Source organism: Hypanus sabinus, chromosome X1, assembly GCF_030144855.1.
Source record: "Hypanus sabinus isolate sHypSab1 chromosome X1, sHypSab1.hap1, whole genome shotgun sequence".
NCBI lineage: Eukaryota > Metazoa > Chordata > Chondrichthyes > Myliobatiformes > Dasyatidae > Hypanus > Hypanus sabinus.
Window position 1 is genome coordinate 30,523,189 of NC_082738.1, and position 18,572 is coordinate 30,541,760.

Here is an 18,572-nt window from a genome sequence, read left to right on the forward strand (position 1 = left end):
AGAACAAGGTAAAACAATAACAGAATGCAGAATGAAGTGTCAGAGTTACAGAGAAAATAGTGCAGGTAGACACTGAAGGCTGATTTATACTTCTGTGTCAAATGAACGCCATAGGTATGGTGTAGCCGCGTAACCTACACTGTACCTTACGCCATAGCCTGACGTACTCCTCTCCAAACATGTAACTGCATATCGCAGCAACGCAGACGGCAACAACTGTGATTGGTCCGCTTGGTAGCATCGCATTTCCTCCTGTCTATAGGTACACTGTGCGTACACTGATGTAAAATAAATGGTGGGAGATGACGAACCAAATCGTCAAATCTACCTGCCGACATCCAAAAATATTTGAAATGCATTTCCTCATCCATGTCTCTCAGTGGCCGGACAAGCACAGAAAATTCACCCTCCTTCTGCCTCACTCTGTTCAATGGTCGTACATACCATCTCCTCCGACGTCTTCTTTCTTTTCTGCATTGCAGTAACTTCAATAAAAGTAATCCTTGTTCAACATTTATTAGCTCCAACTCCAACATGATGCACTCAGTCGCCATTAGAAACTCCACCGCCAACTAGCGTTTTGGCAGTGAGTTGCAGAGTGACGCAGACACACCAACGCACAGGTATAAATACTCACAACGGCGCAGGCCACTTACAAAGAAGTATAAATCAGCCTTTAGGTGTAAGGTCACAACAAAGTAGACTGTGAGATCAAGAGTCCATGTTAACGTAGAAGTAGACATAACAGCAGGATAGAAGCTGTCCTTGAGCCTGGTGGAATGTGCTTTCAGGCTTTTGTATCTTCTGCCCGATGGGAGAGGGTGAGGGGAAGAGAGAATGTCTGGGGTGGGAGGGGTCTTTGATGATTCTGTCTGTTTCACTGAGACAGTGAGGTGTAGACACAGTCCATGGAGGGGAGGCTGGTTTCTGTGTCCACAACTCTCTGCAGCCTACTTCACTGAGACAGTGAGAAGTGTAGACAGAGTCCATGGAGGGGAGGCTGGTTTCTGTGTCCACAACTCTCTGCAGTTTCTACCGGTCACAGGCAGAGCAGTTGTCATCCCAAGCTGTCTTATATCAAGATAGGATGCTTTCTGTGGTGTATGGTAAAAATTACAGCTCATCATTGATAGGGACATGTGGAATTTCTTTAGCCTCCTGAGGAAGTAGACACTTTGGTGAGTTTTCTTGGCTGCGGTGTCTACGTCATTGGACCAGGACAGGAGTGGTGTGCACTCCAGTGTAATTATAGTTGCAATTCTAATAACAATGCATTCTATGGTCCATCAATAAAAATTGGTGAGGGTTAACAGGGACATGATGAACTTCGGATACTCTTTCCTGGTTGTAACAATAGGAGTGGGTGATGAGGGTTAGACAGTGGTGAACGAGACGGGGAGGAAAGGTGTGCATGCAACTGTTGGGAACTCATTCTCCACTCCACTGCCTCTTCAACCTTCCCCACTTACAGGGAACAACAGGACCTGATCCCACCATGGTGTACGTGGACTTGAAGGCCCTGAGGCATGACAGGTAGGTGTCTAGGGCTGGATGAAAACTCTGGGTGTGGGTCTGCCCCAGGGATAGAGACAGGAACTGTGCACAGTGCTCCCGGTGTGGGTCTGGCCCAGGGATAGGGAGACGGGAACTGTGCACGGTGCTCCCGGTGTGGGACTGACCCAGGGATAGGGAGACGGGAACTGTGCACGGTGCTCCCGGTGTGGGTCTGACCCAGGGATAGGGAGACGGGAACTGTGCACGGTGCTCCCGGTGTGGGACTGACCCAGGGATAGGGAGACGGGAACTGTGCACGGTGCTCCCGGTGTGGGTCTGGCCCAGGGATAGGGAGACGGGAACTGTGCACTGTGTTCACAGTGTGGGTCTGACCCAGGGATAGGGAGATGGGAACTGTGCACGGTGTTCACAGTGTGGGTCTGACCCAGGGATAGGGAGATGGGAACTGTGCATGGTGCTCCCGTTGTGGGTCTGACACAGGGATAGGGAGACGGGAACTGTGCACGGTGCTCCCGGTGTGGGTCTGACCCAGGGATAGGGAGACGGGAACTGTGCACGGTGCTCCCGGTGCGGGTCTGACCCTGGGATAGGGAGACGGGAACTGTGCACGGTGTTCACAGTGTGGGTCTGACCCAGGGATAGGGAGATGGGAACTGTGCACGGTGTTCACAGTGTGGGTCTGACCCAGGGATAGGGAGATGGGAACTGTGCACGGTGTTCACAGTGTGGGTCTGACCCAGGGATAGGGAGATGGGAACTGTGCATGGTGCTCCCGTTGTGGGTCTGACACAGGGATAGGGATATAGGAACTGTGCACGGTGCTCCCGTTGTGGGTCTGGCCCAGGGATAGGGAGACAGGAACTGTGCACGGTGTTCACAGTGTGGGTCTGACCCAGGGATAGGGAGACGGGAACTGTGCACGGTGTTCACAGTGTGGGTCTGACCCAGGGATAGGGAGATGGGAACTGTGCACGGTGTTCACAGTGTGGGTCTGACCCAGGGATAGGAAGATGGGAACTGTGCACAGTGTTCACAGTGTGGGTCTGACCCAGGGATAGGGAGATGGGAACTGTGCATGGTGCTCCCGTTGTGGGTCTGACACAGGGATAGGGAGACAGGAACTGTGCACGGTGCTCCCGTTGTGGGTCTGACCCAGGGATAGGGAGATGGGAACTGTGCACAGTGTTCACAGTGTGGGTCTGACCCAGGGATAGGGAGATGGGAACTGTGCACGGTGTTCACCGTGTGGGTCTGACTGAGCGTCTGTCAGTGGGTTGGGGACAGCGTGTGAGGGAGAGGTCTCAGGAGCTGATGACTCTCTCTGTTTCAGGGTGAGGTTGGTCGAACGTGGATCCCCGCAGAGTCTCCCCTTGATCGAGTCTGGCAAGGTGCAACCATTCACCTCACTCACGTCTCCCTTTCCATAACCTTTTTCTCTCCTTCCCTATCTCCTCATTCCCCCTGTGCCTCCCCTCTCCCTCTATCCCTTTCCCTCTCTCCATTTCCTTTTCTTGAATGCTTTCCCTATTTCTCCCTTCCTCCATCTCATCCTCTCTCCTCTCTCTTATTTCTCCACTTATTACTATTCCCTTCTACCCTCTCCTTCCTCCCCTCCCTCCATCCCCTGCAATTTCCCCTCCCACTCTCTGAACACTCTCCCCTCCTCTCCTTCATTGCACAACCTACTTCACTCCCCCTCTTTTTCTTGACCCTTTATCCCTCCCTCCAGCCCCTCCTCTTCCCCTCACTCCCATTCTCCCTCTCCCTTCCATTTGCCTTTGCCCTCCCTCCTCTCTCCCCACCCTATCCCTTCTCTAAACTGTTCCTTCTTTTCCACCACCCCACTATGTCTCACCCCCCGCCTACTCCCACACCCTCTCTACTTCTCCCCTCACTCCCCTCTCTCCCCTCACTCCCTGCTCTACCACTCTCCCCTCTCACTCATTCCACTCCTGCTCCCTCCCACTCCCTACCCCTTTATAACCCACTCCCCTCCCTCTCCTATTTCTCTCCCCTCACCCTCCCTCTAACCTTCCCTCTTTCCACCTCCCCTCTTCCTCCCTAACTCTCTCTCCCCTCTACCCACAGATATTACCAGGGGTCCGGGTGATCATCGTGAACCCAGAGACCAGGGCACCCCTGGGAGACGCCCATCTGGGTGAGGTGAGTATTTGTCATCTCCCTCCCCATCCCCATCCCTCTGCAGAATCCTGGTAGACACAGGTAACCTTGTCCCAGCCTCGTCTTCGTGCCCCTGACGAGACTGCAGGGGAAACAGCATTGTGGAGGGAGGCATAGACAGAGGGAAGAACACGGCCAATATAGAGTTGGTGGAAATAAGTTCCTCTCTCTCTCTTCTGCCCCCCCATCTCTCTTTTCCCCTCCTCCCTTGGCCCCCCAAGATCTGGGTGAACAGCCTTCACAACTCTAGTGGCTACTACTCCATCGAGGGCGACGACTCTCCTCGGACTGGACACTTTGATGCCCGGCTCAGTTTCGGAGACACGCAGACGTCCTGGGCCAGGACCGGGTACCTGGGCTTTGTCCGGCGCACTGAGCTTACCGTAGGAGGTGGAGGTACGTACGATCTGTCCCTCCTCCTGGGCCCAAGCTGACCATGGGCAGTGAAGGTCAATGTCCTCCTCTTTTCCCCTCTGTCACACCTCCCTCCCTCCATTCCATCCTTCTGTCCCTTGTATTCTCTCTCCTCTGCATCCCCTGCCTACCTCACTATACATGTGACAATAATAAACCAACACCGATACCATTTGCCTGACATTTTGGAGCAACTATATCAGCGGTCCCCCAGTCACCTCGAGGCTGGACTCTGGACAGACACCAGATCATCTCATTGGATTCCTGAAGGGCAGGTCCTGTTTATCAGTCGTACTGGAATTCTTTGAAGATATAATGAGCATGGTGGATAGAGGGGAACGTGTGGATATTGTATACTTGGATTTCCAGAAGACGTTCAATCAGGTGCCACGTAAAAGACTTATCCATTAGATAAGGATGTATGGAGTTACGGATACTGTGCTAGCATGGATGGGGGATTGGTTAACCAACAGAAGGCAGAGAGTTGGGATTTCTGTGTGTTTCTCTGGTTGGCAATCAGCGATGAGCGGAGCGCCACAGTGATCGGTGCTGGACCTGCAACTGTTCGCAATACACATTAATGACTTGGAAGCACAGTGCAGCTCAATACAGGCTGTTCACCCCACGGCATTGTGCCAACCTTTTAACCTACTCCAAGATCAGTCTCGCTCTTCTCTCCCACACAGCCCTCCATTTTTCTATCATCCATGACTAGGAGGGCCAAGATGGCCTGTTTCCGTGCTGTGATTGTTATATGGTTATATGTGCCTATCTAAATCTCTTAAGTGTCCCTAATGTACCTGTGTCTACCACCACCCCCAGCACTCTGTTCTACGCACCTGCAGTTCCCTGTGAAAGAACCCATCTCTGACATCCCCCCAACACTTTCTCTGCAATCACCTTAAAATGATGCCCCCTTGTGTTAGTCATTTTCACCTTGGGGGAAAAGGCACTGACTGTCCACTCTATCTATGCCTCTTATCATCTTGTACACCTCCATCAAGCAACCTTTTATGTTCCTTCACTCTAGAGAGAAAAAACCCCAGCCTATTCTACCTATCCTCATAAGTCATGCTCTCTAATTCAGACAGCATCCTGGTAAATCTCCTCTGCACTCTCTTTAAAGCGTTCACATCCTTCCGATAGTGAGATGACCAGAACACAATATTCCACGTAATGAGGAGACTGAGTGTAGCATATCTAAGTCTGCTGATGGCATTAAGTTAAAAGCATATTGTGCAGAGGATGCAGAGAATCGGCATAGAGTTATAGATATGTTGTCAGTGGGCAAAGATCTAATAGATGGAGTACAATATTCATCCACTTTGAAAGGGAAAATAGAAGATCAGATTATTATTTAAAGGTGAAAGATTTCAGCTTGCTGCTGTGCGGAGAGACTTGTGCTTGTGCTGGTTTGCAGATCCAACAGGTTATCAATAAGGCCAATGAAATGTTGCCCTTCATTGCTAGAGGAGTTGGATTTCAGAGCAGGGAGGTTATGCTGCAACTGTACAGGGTACTGGTGAAGCCGCACCTGGAGTATTATGTGGAGTTCACCAGGTTGATTCCAGAGATGAAGGGATTAGCCATTGAGGAGAGATTGAGTCAACTGAGACTATATACACTGGAATTCAGAAGAATGAGAGGGAACTTTCAGAAGCACAGAAAACTATGGAAAAGGATAGATCAGATAGAGGCAGGAACGCTGTTTCCACTGGTGAGTGAGACTAGAATGAAAGAGCATAGTCGCAAATTTGGGGGAATCAATTTTGGATGGAGATGCGAAGAAACTGCTGATTTCATGGTCAGATCGGTCATGATCTTATTGAATGACGGAGTAGGCTAGACGGGCCAGTTGGCCTACTCCTATTTCTTATGTTCTCCCTCCCTCCTCCTTTGTTACCCTTCCCATCATTTCAATAGCCCCCTCCACCACTGATGCCCCCATCCATACTGATGTTTCTCTCCCCTCACAGACCGACATGACGCTGTGTATGTAGTGGGTGCACTGGACGAGACTCTGGAGCTACGGGGACTCCGTTACCACCCTATTGACATCGAGACCTCCGTCTGCAGGGCCCACCGAGGCATCGGGGAGTGGTAGGTTGGATCAGATGGAGGGAGGAGAGGGGGGAGGGAAAGCAGAGACAGAGGGGAGGGAGGGGATGAGGAAGACTGAGGGGGGTAGGGAGAGAAGCAAAGGAAAAAATTAGGGAAAGGTGGAGAGAAGTGAGAAGGAGAGAGGGAAGGGGGGGAAGATGAGGGAGACAGTGAAACAGAAAAGGAGAGCGACTAAGGGAGGGAGCATAGTAAGGAGAGACCTGGAGGCCGGACTCTTGTCTCCCAATCTACCTCATTATGATCTTGCACCTCATTGTCTGTCTGCCTGCCCTGCACTCTCTCTGCAGCTGTGACACTTTATTCTGCATTCACGAGCTAGCCTGCTGTGTTCTACCAGCATTTTGTGTATGTTGTTATTCTACATTCTGTTGTTTTACCTTGTCCTACCTCTGAGGCCCCCTGTTGGTCGGGGTTGACCAACCCCTGGGCAGTACTGTATGGAGGGCCAGCTGTTGCCCATGTAGCGGGCTCCCCTCTCTCCATGTAACTGATGAATCCAAAGGACTGGCAGAGACTGATACAGTTTGACACTAGCGGTCAATTTTAAGGCAGCAGTAACCCACTTTTGCTTCTTCTGTCAGTAGAAATGGTTGCATCGGGGTTAGTGAAAGCCAGAAGCTGAATTTGGCTGTCAGAGGCTATTTGAGATGCACACCATCGGGAGCATCGGGTAGTGAGAGCTTTTCCTCACTACCTCTCCAGGCTGTGACAAGCTTAAGGAACCCTCTAATTCTACCTTGATGCACTGTGTAATGATCTGATCTGTATGAACCGTTTTGCAAGACAAGCTTTTCACTGTATCTCAGTACATCTGACAGTAATAAAGTAAATGCATTTTGGAACGTGACCTTCCAGCACAGGACTTGTGCGATGAACGGTGGGACCCTCGGGAGGGGTACAAGTGGTGTCACAGGGGGGTGAAGGTGTCTGGCACGCTGGCCTTCATCAGTCAGGACACTGAGTACAGGGATTGGCACATCATGTTGCAGTTGTACAAGTCGATGGTGGGACCGCACTGGGAGCACTGTGTACAGTTCCGGTCACCCTGTTGTAGGAAAGACGTGGTTAAACCGGAAAGGGTGAGAGGAGAGGCACAAGGACATGGCCGGGACTAGAAGGTCTGAGTTACAGCACCAACACTCTGAAAGATTGGCCAGGGGAGGTTTTTACTCCTTGGAATGCAGGATTATGAGGGCAATTCATAGAAGTGTTTAAAATTATGAGAGGTGTAGATAGGATAGATGGATACAATCTTCTCCCCAGGGTAGGAGAGTATAAAACTAGGGGCCGTAGGTTTAGGGTGAGAGGGGAAAAAAATTAAAAGGAACCTGAGTGAGGTACGCGGTGGGGAGGGGCTTGGAGGGATATCGGGTGAACCTTGTTAACTCTCTCCTCTTCTCCCTTCCCCTCTTTGTGTCTCTTTCCGTCTGTCCACCAACCTCTGCCCTCCCCCCTCCACTCTCACCCCCTCTCTACCCTCTCTCTCCCCTCACCTCTTGCCCCCACCCCTCTCTCTCCCCCCTCTCTCTCCCTCTCCCCCACCCTCTCTCTCTCTATCTCCCCCCTCCCCCCAGTGCGGTCTTCACCTGGACCAACCTGTTGGTGGTGGTAGCAGAGCTGACGAGCTCGGAGCAGGAGGCTCTGGACCTGGTGTCGCTGGTGACGGGAGTGGTCCTGGAACAGCACTCGCTGATCGTGGGAGTGGTGGTGGTTGTCGACCCCGGGGTCGTGCCCATCAACTCGCGTGGCGAGAAACAGCGCATGCACCTGAGGGACAGTTTCCTGGCTGACCAACTCGACCCCATCTACGTCGCCTACAACATGTAGTCCTGGTGGGAGGGAAGGGGGTGGTCAGGGCACAGGGGGCAGGGAGGGTGCTGCTCGTTTGCGGTGAATGGGGGAAGATGAGGGTGTCCATTGGTGGATGGGGAGAGGGATGTCCGTCATGTGACGGTGGATGAGGAGAACGGTACCATTGTTGGGTGGTGATGGGTGCCCCATCTGTTGGCTGGTTAAAAGGGTGCCTGTTGTTGGGAGGGTAGGGAAAAGAGTCCCAGTGGGTGTTGTGTGTTTGGGGCAGGTATGTCAATCAGTGATGGACTTCAGAGTTTTGAAACAAAACCCAGCCCCAAGGGATCTCCAACCCATTTCCTGCACCCTCTTGTTCCCCCCACCATCACCATAGCCCAGGACAGTTCTCATTCTCCCTGTATCAGTTGGGATCACCCCCCCCATCCCTCTTCCCCTTTCCCCTCCTACCCTCTCCCTCCCCCTCATCCCCTTTCCCCTTCTTCCCCCCCTCCCCACACTACTCCTTCTCCCTCCCCTCCTGTCATTTCCCCTCCCTATCTCTCCCCCTTCTTCCTCCCCCTCCCTTCCCACCCTCCCCCTTCTCTCCCCTCCCCCTTCTCTCCTCCTCTCCCCTTCCCCTCTCCCTTCCCCCTTCTCTCCCCTAATCCCCTCCAGCTAACCTCTCCTCTCCCTCTCTTACCTCCTCCCTCCCTCCTGCTCATTCCCTCCCTTCATTATCCATGTCCTCCTTCCCACCTTCCCTCTTTGCTCCCCCTTCTGACAACTAAACATGAGCTGTGACCCTGGTGCATGTGCTTCAGAGCGGATGGAGGTTTGTGTGGTCGACCTCTGTATCCCTCCTGCACTCCATTGCCCCCCACCTTGTGTAAATATACACAATGATTATATGTAATTTATTCATAGTTGAATGTTCATCAACTTGTCCCGTGTGTGATCCACCCTGCCTGCGTCCCTTCTGTGCAGTCCGGGTGGTGTCAGCAAGTGCTGCAGCCCTCCTTCCCCAAGGATCCAGTGGAACGCAGTCCTACAGGGAGTGTGTGTACGAGCATGTGTGGGCACAGAGAAATCTGTGGGTGTGCTTCATGCTGGGCACATCTGTCTGTGTGTGAAGCTTTGGATTCCAGCATCTGCCTTTTTCCCAGTAAATATCCTCCACCCTTTTCCCATGACCAACCACAGGTCTTCACCATAGTCAACTAGGTCCCTTACCCCATTTGGTCCACGCTGACCCTGATATCTATCTTCCCTAATCCCATTATCACTGTATCCCTCTACACCTGTCCCATCCAAGTACCTGCCCTAACATTAGAACCCACCGCCACCATCTCCTCCAGCCTCTGTGTGGAAAACCTTTCTCTCGGATCTCCTTTAAATGTCACCTTTCAAAACTATGCTCTCTAGTTTTAGACTCACCAACCTTGTGACCACCCATGTTAACCGAGCCTCTCATGGTTTTATAAACCCCAGCCTCCTGCAAGCCAAGGAAAACCATTCCAGCCTCTCCCTTATAGCTCCAATCCAGGTAATACCCTTCGTGAATTTCTTCTGCACCCTCTCCTGCTCAATCCCATCCACTCTATCACTGCGAGACCAGAACTGTACGTAGTACTCCAGGTGAGGTCACAACAACATCTTGTGTAGCTGGAACATGACATCCCAACCCCTGTACTCAGTGCCCTGACTGAAGGCCAGCATGCAAACATCTTCTTCACCATTCTGTCCACCGCTATGTGGAATATCCCTAATGGCCCCGAAGACAGTCCATCAAACATTTATTGGACAGGTTCCACGTCTGTCCCATCCATGTATATGTTCAAGTGTCAACAATCCCACACCCCTCAATAAGTTCCATGGATTAGATAGTAAAAGACAGCCTGCTCTATCTATGCCTCTCATAATCTTATAAACCTCGATCCGGTCTCCCCAAAGCCTCCTCCGCTCCAGAGAAAACAACCCAAGTCTGTCTAACTCTTCCCTCCTACATATTACTTTCATCCAATGGTCTCTTCAATGTCCTTAATGTATCTGCCTCTACTACTACCTCTAGAGTGTGTTCCAGACACCCACCACTCACAGTTAACCTCTGAATTCCCCCTGAATTTTCCTCCAAACACCTTAAAATGGTGCTCTCTTGTTTTAGCCATTGCCACCCTGGGATAAAGGTGCTGGCTGCCCACTCCATTTTATCCATCAAGTCACCTCTCACCCTCCTTCACTCCAAAGGGAAAAGGCCTAGCTCACTCAACCTATCCTCATAAGACATGCTCTCTAATCCAGAGAGTCATGTGCATTTTCTCTGAAGCTACCACGTCGGTGACCAGTACTGAACACAATTTTCCAAGTGTGGTCCAATCAAGAGTTTTACAGAGCTGCAACATTACTTCGCAGCTCTTGGAAGTCAGTTCTCAATGCACCATACACTTTAACAACCCTATCAACTTGTGCTGGATCTATTGATGTGGACTCCAAGGTTCCTCTGTTCCTCCACTACTAGGAATCCTGTCATTAACCCTGTATTTGACATTCCAAAATTAATCACTTGACACTTTTCTGGGTTGAACTCCATCTTTAGGTTTGGTCCCCCCTAGGAATTCCTCTCTGCCCTGGATTGTGGGATATAGGTTCCCTGAGTTTCAGCAGGGAGGAATGTAAATCCAGCAACTACCCAACAGCCCCTCACTAACAGGAGGGAGGGGGGAGGTGAAGTGACAGGGAACCAGAGGAGGTTGGGGAGGATAGGGGAAAGGGAGAACAGGGAGGTAGTTCCCAGTGGCTGACCACAGAACCAGTGAGGGCTTTTGCTGGAAGGTGTGGGGGTGACCCTACTCCCACGCAACCTACCTCTGTACATTTTACTGTCTGTTTTATATCAAGATGGCTGGAGATTAAAGAGAAAGGTGTTTATTTTTCCCGCTGCCTGTTCTGTGTCAGGAGGGAGGGCTTGGGTGAGGAACCGATGAGTGTGGGGTGTAGGGGTTGGGAGGGGAGGTGGGGAGGGGAGTGAGCACTGGTGATGAGTGCAATCCTCCCATAGCATGGTATTAACTTCCTCGTTTCCAGCCCCCCTTAATTCCCACACCCCTTAATTCCCACACCCCTCTTCCCTGTACAGCTCTCCCTTCCGCCCTGTACCACCAATAGGTATTAGGGCTCCTCATCTTAATCAATGAAAGACTTGCTCTCTGTCCAGCTCTGCCAATGAGTGTTCAGGATCCCACCCTAACCAACCAATGGGAGGTCAAGGGCTATTCTTCTGGTAATATTTACTGGCAGTTGGCAGACCAGCTTAAGGTGCATTACCACCACCTATTCAAACACAACAAATACTTCCAAAATGTCATCTTCCACCGTCCTTTCACATTTGATTCACTACAACCTCACTATGAACACTAAAATCCCCTGACCATTAGCCAACAAACATCTGGCATTCTATTGTTTAAAAAAAAGAGGAAACTTGAAAAAAACATGAACACCCCTTCTTTGAAGTCTGAATATTTACTCCCCCTTGTAAAACACCATTAATAACTTATAGAGTACACTTTACACACAGACTTTAATCTACTGTATCTGTATTCTGGATGTTGATAGGTCTCATTGACACTGTCTTCTGTACTTTCTGAAGAGCCTCTGCACATGAAATTCACATTTCCACCCAAACACACTGTACTTCCACAGTTTTCTTATATACAGGACACCCTACATAAGCAGAGCCATGTTCCTCTCCACAATTGCTATGTTTTGGCCTAATCCCTTCTCCACAATTGCTATAATTACTGTATGTTCTCCAGTACATCTACAACACTGCTTCTTACCCCTTCACAGCTGCTACGTGGTCAAACTTCTGGCACTAAAAACATCTCAAAGGGTACACTTGAACCATAAAAATCATCTATCCTAAATTAACCCTAACCGGCAACTTCTTTTCCATCAAATTTAATCAAAGCTATCTGCTCTTCACCATGAAATCCTTTTAAATGTTTAGCATCTACAACTTTTCCCTTGACTAAATTATATTTAACTTGGTCTATGGAGATTCTATAGGGGCACTCCAGAGAATACAAAGTGATTTCAATTGAAATCAAGTGACTTAGGAGACAGCAGGGCTTCGCTTCCAGATGAGCTTGATGCCTTTTATGCTCGCTTTGACTATCAAAGCATGGAGGAACATCACAAACTCCCACATCCCCTGATGATTCTGTGATTTCAGTCTCTGAGGGTGATGTACGAGTAACCTACAGGAGGGTGACCCACTGAAAGCATCCAGCCCAGTCGGTTACCTGGCCAAGTACTAAAGACCTGTTCTGATCAACTGGCTGGAGTGTTCACTGAGATCTTTAACCTCTCACTTCTGCAGACGGAGGTACCCACCTGCTTCAAGCAGGCCCCAATTGTACCGGTGCCCAAGAGGAACCTGGTGACCTGCCTCAATGACTATCATCCAGTCATCCACAGTGATGAAGTGTTTTCAGAGGTTGGTGATGAAACATATCAACTCCTGCCAGAGAAGCAACTTGGATCTGCTCCAATTTGCCTACCAGGGCAATAGGTCCACAGCGGTTGCCATCTCATTGGCTCTTCACTCAACCCTGGAACATCTGGACAGAAAAGATGCATACATTAGGATGCTCTCTATCGACTACAGCTCAACATTCAGTACCGTCATCCCCTCAAATCTGATCAGTAAGCTTCAAGACCTTGACCTCAATGCCTTCTTGAGCAATTGGATCCAGGATTTCTTCACTTGCAGACGCCAGTCAGTTCGGATTGGCAGCAACATCTCCCACACAATCTCCATCAGCACAGGTACACCACAGAGCTGTGTGCTTAGCCCCCTGCTCTACTCACTTCATACTTATGACTGTGTGGCTAAGTTCAGCACCAATGCCATATTCAAGTTTGCTGATGACACCACTGTCACAGCCAGAATAAAAGGTGGTGACAAATCAGCAGATAGGAAGGAGATTGAAAATCTGGATGAGTGGTGCCATAACAACAACCTCTCACTCAATGTCAGCAAGACCAAGCAGCTGATTATTGACTTCAGGAGGAGAAAACTGAAAGTCCATGAACCAGTCCTCACTGGGAGAATCAGAGGTGAAGGTGATCAGTAACTTTAAATAAATTGGTGTTATCATTTCAGAGGATCTGTCCTGGGCCCACCACTTAAGTGCAATTACAATGAAAGCATGACAGCGTCTCCATTTCCATAGGGGTTTGTGAAGATCTGGCATGAATCTAAAACTTTGACAAACTTCTATAGGTGTGTAGTGGAGAGAATACTAACTGGCTGCATCATGGCCTGGTATGGGAACGTCAATGCCCTTGAATGGAAAATCCTGCAAAAAGTAGTGGATACAGCCCAGTCCATCACAGGTGAAGCCCTCCCCACCGCTGAGCACATCATGCTCTCTTCTCACAGCCGCCATCAGGAAGAAGGTACAGGAGCCTCAGGAGTCACACTACCAGGTTCAGGAGCAGTTATTACCCCACCCAACCATCAGGATCTGGAACCAGAGGGGATTGCCCTATCACTGAAACGTTCCCACAACCTCTGATCTCACTTTCAAAGACTCTTCACCTCATGTTCTCTTTATTTATTGCTTATTTATTTCTTCTTTTTCCTTTCTTTTTGTATTGGCACAGTTTGTTGCTTTTTGCACACTGGTTGTCTGCCCTGTTGGTGTGGTCTTTCTTTGATTGGTTACTGGATTTCCTGTGAATACCTGCAAGGAAATGAATCTCAAGTTGTATATGGCAATGTTTATGTACTTAGATAATAAATTTACTTTGAACTTTTATTACTTACCAAAGCCACTATCATTCAATATGATTCTTAATATAAGTTAAGAATGCACTGGTGATCATCAGCAACTTTCAGTGGGCTGCAGACAATATATCAAAATATTCTTTTAAATATACCTTCCAAATTACTCTCACTTCAATCTGCAGCATGTAATTTCCCTCTAAGCAATGTATTTTCAAATCAACTTAATAATCTACAAATTTCATGATTGCCTGAAAGACTTGGCGGACCAAGTAGGTATGGCACTTTTAAGCGCGTGAGAATTCATCACCATGGCCGGAAAACGAGGGGGGGGGGTGGGGAGACTCCTAGCTAGAGGAGAGAAATACAGAGGGATGAGGACCCCTCTACCCAGCATCTTGATGACAAATGTGTAGTCACTGGAGAACACAACTGAGAGACTGTTGAATTTTATGTTTGACTGAGATATGACTTTGAGCAAAACACAGCTTTCTCACACCAGTGCAGATGCAGCGATCAGACCCAAATGCTTCTTGATTTACAGAATGGACCAAACAACTGATTTGGAAAAGGCAAAAGTTGGAGGAGTGTGCTTCATGGTAAACTATCAGTGATGCCCCAATGTGATGGTTTAGTTGAACTCATGTTCCCCCACCTTCGAACAACTAACAGTCAAATTCATTACGTTCTATTTACAGAGGGAGTTCTCATCTGTGATCCTGACCACAGTTTACAATCCACCAGCAGCCGACAATAATCAAGTGCTTGCGATACTGCATGATGCTGACTTCAAACAAGAAACAGTCCATCCTGATGCATTTCATATCATAGTCAGGGATTTCAGTCAGGCTTGTTTGAAGGAAACCCTGCTCAATTACAATTAGAATACAACCTGTAGCACCAGAGGTTCCAACATACTAAACCACTGTTAAACTAAGATAAGGAATGGCTTCAGTTCCTTGCCCAAGACTGCATTTTGGTAAATCGGATCACTTGACTGTCCTTGCATACAGGCAGAGGCAAAAGAACTAAGCTCCAGAGAGTAGGACAACAAAGAGATGGTCACAGGAGGCAGAGGAGCAGCTAAGGGATTGCTTCGACTGACCGCTCAGTTGACTGGGCCATGTTTAAGGACTCGAGTGTGGATGTGAATGAATACACCATAGTGGTAATGAACTTCATTAAAACAGCTGTAGACGAGTGTTTCCCCACAAAATCATTCAGACTCTTCCTCAATCAGAAACCTTGGACGAACCATGAGGTTCATCCATCACCTCTCATAAAGTTAAATCAAGCGACAGAGGAGACAGCAGAGTTTTGCTTCAGATGAGCCCAATGTCTTCTATGCTCACTTTGACAGTTAAAATTTGCCAAGCGAAGCAATAGGTCTTGCTTTACATTTATGACTGTGTGGCTAACTACAGCTCTAATGCCATGCAAAGAAAGCACAGCAGCATCTTTACTTCTTTTTGAGATTGCAAAGATCCAGCATGACATCTAAAACTTTGACAAACTTCTGTACATGTGTAATGGAGAGTATATTGAGTGGTTGCATCAAAGCCTGGTATGGGAACACCAAGGCGCTTGAATGGAAAATCCTACAAAAGTAATGGATATAACACAGTCCATCATGGGTAAAGCCCCCCCCCCCCACCATTGAGCACATCTATACTGAGCATTGTCACTGGAAAGTGGCACCCATCATCAGGGATATGTTCTGTTCTCGTTGCTGTCATGAGGAAGGAGGTTCAGGAGCATCAGGACTCATACCACAGGTTCAAGAACAGTTATTACCCCTCATCCATCAGGCTTCTGAACCAAAGGGGATAACTTCACTTGCCCCATCATTGAAATGTTCCCACAAACAAAGGACTCACTTTCAAGGACACTTTCATCTGATGTTTATTATTTATTTATTTTTATGTGCGCAGTTTGTTGTCTTCTCTACTCTGTACAGTTGGGTGGCATTTCACTAATTTTGTTATGGTTATTATTGTATAGATTTATTGAGGTCGCCCACAAGAAAATGAATCTCATGGTCCTCTGTGGTGACATACAAGTACTTCAACAATAAATTTACTTTGAACTTTGAATTCTTTCGTGTTACTTTCCTTCGTCCCACAGTTTTTAACCTTTCTCACGTTACGTGCTGTCTTTAAAAACACCCCACCCCCTCTTAAAGGTTTTGCACTCTCAAGTTTTTTTTCAAATTCTTAATCTACTCAGCTGTATATGAGAAACTGGTCCACATTCAAAACTCAGAAATACCTTTAAATCTTCTTTCTTTTAAGTCATGTCTACTACCTTCATCACTGGATTATAAACCACTCCACTCCTCAATTTGCCGTTCCCCTTCCTCCATACAATTCCTCTCACGCAGTACCATCTCCCGTCCGTTACTTCGATAGCTACATCACTTACTAACAAACACCAACTACCCTAGTTTCATCTTCGATGGCTATTGGAGGGGCGCTTCCCTTATACATCTCTCTGCTCCCGGTCAATAGAGCTAACAGTCGATAGAAAAGCACGATTTGCCTCCCATCGCAGCAAAAAACGACTCCAATCGCGACTCCCCGTTATTGGCCAATAGTCAGCCGGCTCCCTCTCGGTGATCTGGCGGCAGCCCCAAGTCCCACATCCGACGTCAGCGAATGAAAAGCTGCTCCAAGGATGGACCTTCTGCCAATGAGGCAACGTCGTCTCGGCTCCCTGGCTGCCAATGACGGTCTGCGGATCGGGGGTCACGTGGGGAGGACGGTGGCGCGCGAGGGGTAGGGGGTACTAGCGCGGACGTTGACGACGGTTGGAGTTCTAGTCTTTGAATCTTTTTACCACCGTTCTGTGCCCTTTGTCTGGTCTGGTCCACCTTGGCTCGGACTTCCCGCCCCCGCCTGATCTACCTACCGCAGCACCGTGCGGTAGGTAAAGGGCGGTGAGGGTTGAGAGTAGGATCAGGGTTTGAGGGGGAGGAAAATATAAGGGATTTGTGGTGAGTGAGGAGCTTTGATGGAGAGCAGGAGTTGTTGGTGAAGTTTCCAAGGTGGGTGAAAGATAGACTGAAGATTCTGTCCCCCCTTCCCACCTGTAAAAGGTCTCCCTTCTGATTTCTGACCCTCAACCCACTCCCCACCATTTTATATGCTCCCTTCTACCTTTTGGCCCAAGATTAAGTGCCCCAATCCCTCAACCCTCTCTCCCTAACCTCTGATTCGCCCCTTTCCTGACCTTTGATCCAAACCCCTCCTTCCCTGACGTCTGCCCTGCCTTCCAGCTCCTCCCATGCCCTCTGGTCCTCCCATCCTCTTACCCTTCCTGACACTGAACATCTGGCATCCTTGATCTCTAACATTTACCCAAAGACCTTTAACCTGAAGGCTCTGATGCCTTCAGCCTAGCTCCCATCTGACAAGCCCAATAACCCCCACCCCCACCCCCCCATCCCTAACCTTGGACGCTGATCCATGACCCTTAATTTACATCCTTGGATCCTATTCTTGCAAGCTTAGCACTAGTCTGAGCCCCTTTCCTCTTCTCCCTCTTGAGCCACTTGCACTTCCCACAAGATCCCCTCTGAGACCATGGCACCTTTCTTGACACCTGAGAATCTGCTCTGAAGCCTGACCTTTGCAATCCGCACCCACCCACACTAATTCAGTACACACTATGGCCAGGCAAGTGGACAGTGTTCCATCACACTCCTGACCTGTAGATGGTGGAGAGGTACTGTGGTGGATGTGGAGTACATGGACTAACTCCACCCGGGCAAGTGGGGAGTGTTCCATCACACTCCTGACCTGTAGACAGTGGAGAGGTAATGTGGTGGATGTGGAGTACATGGACTAACTCCACCCGGGCAAGTGGGGAGTGTTCCATCACACTCCTGACCTGTAGACAGTGGAGAGGTAATGTGGTGGATGTGGAGTACATGGACTAACATTCCCCCCCCCCCCAGGCAATGGGGAGTGATCCATCACACTCCTGACCTGTAGACAATGGAGAGGTAATGTGGTGGATGTGGAGTACATGGACTAACTCCACCCGGGCAAGTGGGGAGTGTTCCATCACAATCCTGACCTGTAGACGGTGGAGAGGTAATGTAGTGGATGTGGAGTACATGGACTAACTCCACCCGGGCAAGTGGGGAGTGTTCCATCACACTCCTGACCTGTAGACAGTGGAGAGGTAATGTGGTGGATGTGGAGTACATGGACTAACTCCACCCGGGCAAGTGGGGAGTTTTCCATCACACTCCTGACCTGTAGACGGTGGAGAGGTAATGTGGTGGATGTGGAGTACATGGACTAACTCCACCAGGCAAGTGGGGAGTGTTCCATCACACTCCTGACCTGTAGACAGTGGAGAGGTAATGTGGTGGATGTGGAGTGTATGGACTAACTCCACCCAGGCAAGTGGGGAGTGTTCCATCACACTCCTGACCTGTAGACAATGGAGAGGTAACGTGGTGGATGTGGAGTACATGGACTAACTCCACCCGGGCAAGTGGGGAGTGTTCCATCACACTCCTGACCTGTAGACAGTGGAGAGGTAATGTGGTGGATGTGGAATTGTGAATGGGCCAGAATCAGGTTAGGATTTCAGATGTGCGTGTACACACTCGGTTTAGCTGTGGCCAACACCTCTTGCCTCAGCCACATACCCCTTGTTTTTCACAGAAACAGGCTGTTTGGCCTACAATGTCCATGCTGTTCCCATTTCTGAGCCACCAGTCCATCCCCTTCTCTGCCTTGATGATTCTGTCACT

The 18,572-nt window shown here is 49.3% G+C and overlaps 1 protein-coding gene across 2 annotated transcripts in view; it reads left to right on the forward strand.

The window, feature by feature from the left end:
* Positions 1-10,952, forward strand: part of dip2bb (disco-interacting protein 2 homolog Bb) — a 142,985-nt gene extending 132,033 nt beyond the window's left edge. For both annotated transcript variants that reach the window (XM_059956198.1, XM_059956199.1), the window contains exons 33-38: positions 1,472-1,533; positions 2,846-2,903; positions 3,604-3,678; positions 3,918-4,092; positions 6,087-6,210; positions 7,806-10,952. In XM_059956198.1, the coding sequence (XP_059812181.1) occupies positions 1,472-1,533; positions 2,846-2,903; positions 3,604-3,678; positions 3,918-4,092; positions 6,087-6,210; positions 7,806-8,058 (747 nt within the window). In that variant the 3' untranslated portion in view covers positions 8,059-10,952. The remainder of the gene's footprint in view (positions 1-1,471; positions 1,534-2,845; positions 2,904-3,603; positions 3,679-3,917; positions 4,093-6,086; positions 6,211-7,805) is intronic.
* Positions 10,953-18,572: the final 7,620 nt, after the last annotated feature.